Here is a 10950-nt window from a genome sequence, read left to right on the forward strand (position 1 = left end):
GGGAGGCAGAGATCTGCAGATCTCTGAGTTTGAGGCCAGCCTGGTCTATATGGCGAGTTCCAGGACAGCCAGGGATACACAGAGAAACCCTGTCTCAGAAACCAAATGACAACAAAACCCAATTCATGTGTTTATCTGTGGGGTGCATGTGCTGTAACACACACACATGTAGAGGTCAGAAGACAACTCTTGGGAGTCCATCGTCATCTACCCTGGGCTTCTGGAAACTGAACTTAGCCCATCAGATTTGGCTCTGTCTGCTGTCTGTTGTGTTGTCCCTTTAGGGGCTTATTTCCCCCTGGGACCAAAAGCTGTTTCTGTTGGTGCCTGCTCCTGCATGACTGCTTCAGAAAGATGAGCCTCCCAGAAAGCTACAGAAGCTGCCCAGGCCTGCTTTTCACTTCACGTTTCTTCATGCACTCATGCTTCCTGGCCCTTCTGAGTCTGGTTTCTTTGGTAACTGCCTCTGACAAACAGCCATACCACAAAAATACCTGTGGCTTTACAGTGATGGGGGTATGTTGAAAACAACTGCTTGTTCTTCTTTATAACATTTTTTTCACCTTAGCCACAGAAAAAGGAAGACGCACAGCTACCTCGGAAAAGCTCCCCGAAGTCTGCGGCCCCAGTCATGGATTTGTTGGGCCTGGGTAAGAATCAGGCTTTTCAGCTCCCGTGGGAAGACTGGGAATTGGGGCTTGTGTTTGTTTCTACTCCTCTGGGGCTGTCCTCTGCTGCTCTTCCTGTTAGTTCTGAACATCACTCTATAAAGTGCTCACTGGACGTTTCTCAGAGCAGCAGCTCAGTGCAGTGGCCGAGAACATGGCCTTGGTGTCCACAGTGTGACCCACCTCTGGGATCTTGAATAGTTTCCTTAGCCTTTGGATGTCACTTTCATAACCATGTGGTGTGCTGGGTCAGTGTCTGCTTCAGTCGCTCCTGGCCCTTCTACTTTGTTCCAAGCCCTTTACAGATGTTGGTAATTTCACTATAGAGTACATTTGAGCCTTCTGCCACTTCCCTGTTCTCTCCTGCCAGCCACCATTCCTGTGCGGCCATTCTCTGAGATGGCCTGCTGCCTTGCTGCCAGTTCTCTCTTTGCATCCCTGATCCTGCCATTTCCAAAGAGAAAGCCAGTTCTTTCTCACAGGCCTTGGGCCTCCATTTCCAAAGAAAAGCCAGTTTTTTCTCACAGGCCTTGGGCCTCCATTTCCAAAGAGAAAGCCAGTTCTTTCTCACAGGCCTTGGGCCTCCATTTCCAAAGAGAAAGCCAGTTCTTTCTCACAGGCCTTGGGCCTCCATTTCCAAAGAAAAGCCAGTTCTTTCTCACAGGCCTTGGGCCTCCAGGCCTCTGCTGCTGGTTCAGGTTGGTAACTACCATGCCTCCAGTTTCCACACAATGTTTCTCTCTGAAATTGAGCCCTATACACCGTGTCCTTCCAGTAGCCAGGAGGAAGCCAGCCACTCAGCTGTGGCACTGATGTGGCCTTCAGGTCTGAGATTCTGCTGCTTTCTGACTGACAATGGGCTGTAGCTTACTACAGAGCACTTGTGGGAATGTGGGGTAAGGCCTCTCTTGAAAAACCCTGTCCCGGCTCCCTGGGCCAAAACCTGTGGTCTTTCTATATCCACTTCTTGTCTCACATAGAGGATGTGTCTTCATAGCTATGCTGTATTTAATTCTGTCTTTCCTCCTAGATGCCCCTGTGGCCTGTTCCATTGCAAATAGTAAGACCAGCAACACTCTAGAAAAGGATCTAGATCTCTTGGCCTCTGTTCCATCCCCTTCTTCAGTTTCCAGAAAGGTGAGTCTTTTGCACTTCTCAGGATTAAAGTTGGTAGCTTGATCATGGAGTTGAGTCACACTTCCTTGGTAGGGCTGAACTTTGGTTTCTCTTGATTTTCTCTTTGGCATTGTGTTGTCTTGTCATAGTCCAAAATGACTGTTTCATATTATTTTGTCTTTTGCCCCAAAAGAGTGACTAGTTGTCTGTGTCACAGGGTGTCATATTTTAAAGGCTGATACTTGAGGTGAGCCCCTCGACCTGAACCCTGGCAGGAGCCAGGGTGTTGTGGGGATGAAAGACTTGGACTTCAGCTGCTCTTATTTGTGGAGTGTTTGCTACTGCATCCCAGAAATGATGTCTGTGCCTGTCTTAGTTGGGGATTCGGTTGCTGTGAAGAGACACCATGACCATGGCAACTCTTCTAAAGGAAAACATTTAATTGGGGTGGCTTGCTTACAGTTTAGAGGTCCAGTCCATTATCATCCTGGTGGGATGTGGTGGCATGCAGGCAGACATGGTGCTGGAGAGACTGGTGAGAGTTCTACATCTTGTGCAGGCAACAGGAAGTGAACTGAGATACTGGGCTTGGTTTGAGCATATATGAGACCTCAAAGCCCACCCCCACAGTGACACACTTCCTCCAACAAGGCATACTCCAGTACCTACTCCAACAAAGCCACACCTCCTAATACCACCCCAGTGCCACTTTGTATATTTTGTGCACTTTCATATCTGCACAAGAATTCTCTATAATGTATATTTTGCGGGTGAGAACAGAGTTGTGGAAGTTGCTTCTGGTAGTATTATGGGAAATAGCTACTCTGTGATCTTTGTATGTGTGAGAGAGAGAGGTTGGGAGTTGAACCCAGGACCTTATGTATCCTAGGCAATCACTTTGCCACTGAGCTGTCTCCAACCTATACACTGAACTTTATAAACTCAGTTCTCTGTGCTGCATTATTTTGGAGTTGTTTGTATTTCTCTCTTATCAGGTCATATTGTTTTGTTGAAGAACAAAGGCTTGTACTGAGCTTAACTTGCAGGGTTTGTCAAGCATTTTTATGGTAAAATTTTCAGAAAGATGCTGACTTAACATGAGCCATACATTCTTTTCTTTCTTTCTCCATCCACCTATCCCCCCCCATTGTCTCACACTTTAACAGTGTTGTCCAGGCTGCCCTAGAACTCACTGTATAGCACAGGGAGTCTCAAACTTTCAGTTAGCCTCCTGCCTCAACCTCCTCAATTCTGGGATTATTAGGTGTGAGCTATCACACCTGGTTCATGAGCCATTAATTCTTTTTTAAATAATTTATTTAACTTTATTTTATGTGGATTGGTGTGAAGGTATCAGTTACAGACAGTTTTTAGCTGTCATGTGGGTGCTGGGAATTGAACCCAGGTCCTCTGGAAGAACAGCCAGTTCTCTTAACCGTTGAGCCATCTCTTCAGCCCTGAACCATTAATTCTTATCATAAGTGATAGACAAAGCAGAAGGTATAAGGGTTCTTATACAGAGGCCCATTCTGATTGTCCTGCTACCCTTCCTGTCCTAGGCTGTAGGTTCCATGCTAATAGATTTTCTCATTGTCCTCTGTGCCTAGGCTGTAGGTTCCATGCTAATGGATTTTCTCATTGTCCTCCCTGCCCCAGGCTGTAGGTTCCATGCTAATGGATTTTCTCATTGTCCTCCCTGCCCCAGGCTGTAGGTTCCATGTTAATGGATTTTCTCATTGTCCTTTGTGCCTTAGGCTGTAGGTTCCATGCTAATAGATTTTCCCATTGTCCTCTGTGCCCCAGGCTGTAGGTTCCATGCTAATGGATTTTCTCATTGTCCTCTGTGCCTAGGCTGTAGGTTCCATGCCAACTGCAGGGAGTGCTGGTTCTGTCCCTGAAAACCTGAACCTGTTTCCTGAGCCAGGGAGCAAATCAGAAGAAACAGGCAAGAAACAGCTCTCCAAGGACTCTATCCTCTCACTGTATGGATCCCAGACGCCTCAGATGCCTGCCCAAGGTAAAGACCATGAGCTCATGGAAGTGCTCTGTGGAAAGACTGAGAACAAACGCAAGAATTAGATGCTGTGTTAGCCATAAAGAAAAATGAAATTTGTAAACAATAGATAAAACTAGAAAATATTATGTTAACTGAGATAACACAGGCTTAGAATTACACACACCACATGTTTAATTTTTCTCTCACATAAATAAATATGTGCAAAAATTATGTGCTAGAATCTACATATGAGAAAGTTAATTGTGGCTAGAGTCCAGGAAACTAGAAAGGGTCCATGAGAGGGGAAGGCTGTATTGATACTTGTGATATGAAAATGGAAGGAGGGGCTGGAGAGACGGCTCAGAGGGTAAGAGCACTGGCTGCTCTTTCAAGGTCCTGAGTTCAGTTCCCAGCAACCACATGGTGACTCACTCACAACCATCTATGATGGGATCTAGTGTAGGCATAGATGCTGGCAGAACACTGCATAAATCTTTAAAAAAAAAGGGGGGGGGTTAAGCAGGGATGGGGTCCAGGGAGATGAGGGAGAGGGGTATGTATTGGGGTGATTGACCAAAAGTAAGTGTGTATGAAAAATGCCATAAAGACACCTGCTCCATTGTATGCTAATTTATAAAAAGAATTATTTTGTTGTTACAAGGAGTAGTAACTGTGAGGTCAGAAACAGTATATATAAAACAAACTTGAGATGACATTGCTGGGGAAGCCACAGCATATCAGCAGATAGTTATATTTTCCTCAGAGCAGGGCCCAGTGGTAACCACAGAGACTTGTAAGGAATTTATCCTGCTGATTTGCTGTGGAGAACAGGATTCCAAGTTGAGTAATGGAGAACCTCTTCCAGAAAAGGAATAGCTGATGAGTATTGGGCTAACTTTGTGTCTTTTTCTCTTTAACACACCCTTATGTGTGTTTTCTTGGCAGCAATGTTCATGGCTCCTGCTCAGATGGCATATCCCACAGCTTACCCCAGTTTCCCTGGGGTCACACCACCTAACAGTATCATGGGGAGCATGATGCCCCCACCAGTAGGCATGGTAGCTCAGCCAGGAGCCTCTGGAATGGTCGCCCCTATGGCTATGCCTGCAAGCTATATGGGGGGCATGCAGGCTTCCATGATGGGTGTGCCGAACGGGATGATGACCTCTCACCAGGCCGGTTACATGGCAAGCATGGCAGCTATGCCCCAGACTGTGTATGGCGTTCAGCCAGCTCAGCAGCTGCAGTGGAACCTGACTCAGGTAAGCAGCCTCCCTGGGCCTGGGATGGACTTCAGATCCTTCCCTGGTGTCCCACCTGGTACCGCTTCTTCTCCCCGAAATCCTTTCCATATGGACGAGCTAATGCCAGAGACATACCTTGTTTTATTTCCCTAGAAGGCCTGACTGAAGTCAGACTTTTTGAGGGTTCCTGAGTTCCTATAGAATGAGACCTGTAGACTAAGTCGGAGTCCCTCCGTGCCTTCTAAAAACCAAACAAACAAGACAAGCAAGGGACACAAGCAAAAGCGCTAGTACATGACATGTGACATGACATTAGGCATTGGGACACCCGAGTCCCACTGAGCCAGAGCAGAGACTATGCAGAAAGAGGAGAGGGAGCAGAGGCCCGAGGGGGACCCATCCTGGGGGAGGCATACTGAGAACAGGCCTAAGCCCTGGCAGAGTGGAACTCTGGTTTCCTGGGACCTCACAGACATGGAAGCAGAAACACAGGCGGCTAGGTTGTGTGTGGGGAGGCGAGCGTGACATAGGAAGAGGAAAGTCTCTGGGAATCTAGAGTTGATGGGAAAAAACCAAGTGAGGAATGGAATAAAGGCACACAAATCCGAAGCCACAGCGTCCATTCGTCTATGTGGTCATTCCACTAACAGGAGAGGGCGCCCTCGAGCTCCCATCTAGTAAGGTCCCCAGACCTTCATACCTGTCTGCATTGTTGCTGCCTCAGAAGAATGAGACACTACAAAGCCAGCAGAATGTGCTAACGTGGTAGCTGGCATTCTTACAAACCTATGAGGAGAAAGCAGAAAACATTCAGAGCTCATGATCCCACCCCAAGCCATGGAGCTGGGGGAAGGAGAGGGCGTTCTCTCAGAGTGCCGCCTCAGTATGCTGCCCACTCTCCAGGAGAAGACCATATATACCTGAGAAGATTTGGGTGGTACAAATTGTTCTTGAAAGGTTAAAAAGGGAAGAAGAGAGATGCACAGTTGAGACGGTAGGGAAGTCAGGTGGACTGGAAGTGTTGGCGTGAGGGCTGAGTGTGATCAGCGCAGGCTGTTAGCCACCCAAAGAACTGATCTTTAAAAGTCAAAGAATTTCAGGTAAAGAACCCTCCCCTCCTGCAAAATCATGAAGCAGAAAAAGCTGTTACACAGTTCACCAACCTGAATAAAGTCCCCTTAAACAAAAATTTGCAAATAAGAAAAACTGCGTGAAGCTAGGCGTGGCAGCCTGTACCCGAAATCCCAGAACTCTGGAGGCTGAGCCAGGGGAAGTATGAAAACTGGACATTGCAAAATGGAGTGAGTGCACTGTGCTCAGGGAAATAATCTCAGAAGAAAAGGCAGAAATACAAGTGAATGGATTTAGCTGAAAACATATATTTGATAGCAAAAGGCATGAAACAAATGAGAGAAAGCGTGATATGAAGGAGCAGCGTCCATGTGCACTTTCCCCACAGACACACACACACACACACACACAAACTAAAACAAAGCAAGGGAGAAAAAAGAACCAGAGTGGACTGGAGAGACGGCTCAGCAGCCAAGAGCACTGGCTTTCTTCACAGGACCTACTTGGCAGCTCCCAACTGTCTGTAACTCCAGGTTAGGGGAACTGATACCCTCCTCTGGCCTCTGCAGGTACCAGGCACACATGTGGTACACATTCAGACACAGACAAAACACTCATATACATAAAAATAAATAGATCTGTTTTAAAAAGAATCAGAGAAAGTAGTATAGAAAGCAGGCAAAGAAAGGGTAGCTTATGTGTGCTTGTAGACAACTAAAGAATAAAAATAAGATCATAGGACAGGGTTGATATATTTAAAACTATACACACACACACACACACACACACACACACACACACACACACACATAATTAGCTGTGTGTGGTGGCACACACCTTTAATCCCAGCACTTGGGAGACAGAGGCAGGCGAATCTCTGAATGTGAGGACATTCTGGTCTACATAGTGAGTTCCAGGACAGCCAGGACTACATAGTGAGACTCTGTCTCAAAGCAAGCAAAACAAATAAATGAATAGTTCTGGAAATTATTGTATATAATGTGATAATTTATAATATAATATATAAAAGTAGGATCTTTTTGTTTATTTTTTGAGACAGGGTTTCTCTGTGTAACCCTGACTGTCCTAGAACAGTCTGACCTTGAACTCAGATCCACCTGCCTCTGCCTCCTCAGTGCTTTGATTAAAGGGATTAAAGGCACTCACTGGGGGCTGGATAGATGTCTCAGCATAAGAGCACTGGCTTCTCCTCCAGAGGACCAGGTTCAATTCCCAACACCCACATGGCAGCTTGCAACTGTCTGTAACTCCAGTTCCAGGGGATCTGATACCTTCACACCAATGCACATGAAATAAAGAGTTAAATACATTTTTAAAAATGAAAAAAAAAAGAGGGAATGCACCCAAGAACAGGAAAATTCTCTGGGCTGAGGCTGCCTCTGTATGTCACTCCCCACACAAGTCTGTTAGTCACACATTCAACAGAAATGGACACCCGGCTGACATGAGACAGTGAGGCAGTATGGACAATTGTAGCAGCATGACATTTCTTGGGTGTGCCGAGGTGTGGTTCTGGGAAAGTGTTCATCCTCTTGAGATGCCTCCTGGCCTCCAGGGGCTGCAGTAGTACAATACCTGCACCTCAAATTTATCTTGAAGGTTTTGAATACATGTATATGTATGTATGGGTACACAGAAAAACATCAGGCTAAAATTGTGGCGGGTAGTGAATTTGAAGGTGAAACATGGGTTTTGTTGCATTGTTCTTCCAGTTTTCCCTTAATGTTCAATTTTAAGGAAAACCAAAGTTTTTTGAAAAAGTTGATGGAAGAACAAGTTTATATAGCAAATTTCAGTCTGTCTTTCAATCTAATTACAAAGAAGTCCTTCCTGACCCAGCACAGTAGTGCATGGCCATAATCCTAGTACTTGTGGGGCAGGGGCTGAGGCTGGATAATCGCTGCAGGTCTGAGGCCAGCCTGATCTGCATAGTGAGTTCCAGGCCAGTCAGGGCTACACAGTAAGACCCCATCTCAGAACCAGACAACAAAAAGACAGTCCCATCCAGCTACATTCCACTAACTCTTCTCTGGTTGTCATAGATGACAGACACTTAGGTTGTCTCCCCCTTTTCTTCCTTTGTCCATCACCCCACTTGTCCAAGCAAGCATACAGGAGCTGATATTGGCACTAGTGCCCTCTGCTGGGCGTGAGGCGGGCCACTGCCACAGGGCCTGGTTAAGAGCAGGCTGTGACCAGCTGACAACAGGCCCCAGTAGTGAGGAGATGAGGAGCAGGCCTGGAAAAGAAGAGAAGCTCATTGGAAGGTTTTGTGCTAACTAGACTCAGGCCTTCTTCTCCTCCCCTGCTCTATATACTAACTGCCCGTGGCCTGATCTGAAAATTTCTATTCTTTTCAGATGACCCAACAGATGGCTGGGATGAACTTCTATGGAGCCAACGGCATGATGAGTTATGGACAGTCAATGGGCAGTGGAAATGGCCAGGCAGCCAATCAGACTCTCAGTCCTCAGATGTGGAAATAAAAACAAAGCAGCCTATATGGCTGCCACTCTCTTCATCCCTTGCTTTCCCTTTTCTCTTTCCCAGCTCTCTCCTCTTTTTCCTACCTCTCTCTGTTTGGTTTAGAAATTGCTCATAAGTCATCTAGGGTTTGGCTTCCTGCCCAGCCCCTTCCTCAACTCACAGACCTCTCTGTTGCTTTGTGTTGATCATGTCCTGACTGTACTGATTTCCTCCCCACCCCCACCCTCTCCCGGCACCAGCACCTTGGAAATTATTGGCAGAAGAGGATACATGAACGTCTCAGGACCTTGCCTTGAGGTTGAGCCTTCTCTCGGGCCTCTGAGTAGCAGAGGGAGTGTGGAGTGGTCCTTTATTTGTTTTAAGCTGGTTCTAAGTGTCGGGAGTTTTGCTGGGAGAGGGAGGCATTGTTCCCAGCGTTGTGGGAATGAAGGAAGTTCTGCAGTCACATACTCCTCGGGTCCTGGCTCTGGAGTGAGGAAGCCCCTTCCTATGAGGATGAGCAAAAACATCACTCCATTGACTCTGAATGCTTTCAGGATCTGGAGCCTCAGGACTCGCTGCTTCCGTCAGCTTTTCTAGCACCAAAGACTTCATGAAGGTCCCACACATCCCTTGCCTGCCTTCTGCCTACCCTGAGCAGGATCCGGCCCTGTGGCTGAAAGACCAGCCCCTCTAAGGAAATGCCGAGCTTAGCGTGTGCGCTGCTGGTGTGCCTGTGGATGTGTGGGTCCCACCTGCCAGCTCCCCATCTTCTCTGGGTGTTTTGTTTTATAGTTCTAGGTTTACAACAGAGAGGAATTAATTTCTCAACAGCCTAAAACTGTTGCCAGATTATTCTACAGTTTAAAACTTGCCATCTCATTGATAGGTCCCTCCGTCTTTCCCTTCCCCATCCACCATCTCTGATGCCCTCGTGTCTGAGTGCTGTTTGCCCACCTTTCCCAGGTGTAAGAGGCAGAGAGCCCGGACAGCTTTCTCTCGGCCATTGTTCACCCCACTTGAAAACTCAAACAAGAAAACTTTGCTTCAAAGATCTTGTGTGGGAACCACAGCGCCTGGTTGCCTTTCTCCTGTGTGTGTGTAAATTCCTTAATAAATATTGCAGGGAAGGACCGTTTCGTCGCCTGTCGCTCTGTCACTCTTGGAAGACAGTACGGCACACACAGGGCTTTTGCTTTCCAAGAGCATCTGCCACCTTCACTTGAATTTTAAAGAATTCGGTTCTTGGCGTGCCAAGGGCCAGGCCAGTCCAGAAGACAGAAAGGAGGCCTTTCTCCAGTGATACCCAGAGCAGTGGGCAGAAGGACTGGTCTGGGGCTCTGCGCTGTAAGGATTGTGGGATGTTAGACTCTGGAGTGTTTCCCCCATAGGTAGAAAAGCTGAGACCCAGAGAGGGAGCGCGGTTGCCAGGCGTCAACCGTTCCTTGGCAGAGCCCATAGTAGACTCCAAGACTCTGATCTGTGAACACTTTGTTCTTTCCCTGAACCCGGATGAGTAAATCGGTAGTTTAAACTCCTCCCTAGCAAGGAGCAGTAGCTCCCTTTGGCTGCCTGGTTAAAGGTGACCCAGCCCTCTAAGCAGAGAAAACTAGAGTGAACTTAACTTCCTCATCCTGAAATAGAGTGACACTCTGCTTGGCTGGGGTGGGGAGGATGGATATAAAGGACAGCGGTCTGCTGCACACATTCCCACCTCTCTTTGACTCCCTTCCCTCTTTCTCCCACCTCACTGTCTTGCATTTGAGCGCATGGTTGCATGTTACCCGTGTGAGTGGGAGGCAAGCAAGGTAGCCACTCACAGTGAGGCCACCGGCACCCATGTCCTTTCTAACTGGAATTTCAGCAAACTACTATCCCTAAAGGTCTCGGTATAAAAACGGAGCTAATTGTAGCCTCAAGACAAATAGTTCCTGTGGTGCAGTTAACACAATATCGGGCAGTTAGCAGGCATTCAAATGTCAGGAAGAATTATGTGCCGGACATGTAAGACATTAGTTCACGCAGCACATAGTTAACGTGCAGACATGCCAGACGCTGTCTGAAGCACTAGAGACAGCACAGTAAGTAACTACTCCAGTTGTTTGGGGTGACTCAGGAGGAAAGGTGGACAGGCAGCTTCAGAGAGTTAAGGGAAGAGAGCGGGCATGGGGATTTGGATGGAGTGCGTCAGAGGAGGTTATATTCTAACAGACCTGAATGAGCCGTCAGTGTGGTGCAGATCTGGAAGACTAACGCAGGTACCTGTACTGGGAATGAGTTGGGAGGTGTCCGTATGGATGGATTCATCTTGGCATCAAGAGAAGAGAGCGGAGACTTGTGGCCACTAGGTTTTAGGATTTAAGAAGAA

At 47.2% G+C, this 10950-nt stretch overlaps 1 protein-coding gene across 2 annotated transcripts in view; it reads left to right on the forward strand.

Annotated features, from left to right (window-relative positions):
- Positions 1-9716, forward strand: part of Smap2 (small ArfGAP2) — a 48884-nt gene extending 39168 nt beyond the window's left edge. For both annotated transcript variants that reach the window (XM_038334219.1, XM_038334221.2), the window contains exons 6-10: positions 569-650; positions 1699-1805; positions 3636-3801; positions 4726-5042; positions 8477-9716. In XM_038334219.1, coding sequence (XP_038190147.1) covers positions 569-650; positions 1699-1805; positions 3636-3801; positions 4726-5042; positions 8477-8602 — 798 coding nt within the window. In that variant the 3' untranslated portion in view covers positions 8603-9716. The remainder of the gene's footprint in view (positions 1-568; positions 651-1698; positions 1806-3635; positions 3802-4725; positions 5043-8476) is intronic.
- The last annotated feature ends 1234 nt before the right edge of the window (positions 9717-10950 follow it).

The sequence above is a fragment of the Arvicola amphibius genome, chromosome 6, assembly GCF_903992535.2.
Source record: "Arvicola amphibius chromosome 6, mArvAmp1.2, whole genome shotgun sequence".
NCBI lineage: Eukaryota > Metazoa > Chordata > Mammalia > Rodentia > Cricetidae > Arvicola > Arvicola amphibius.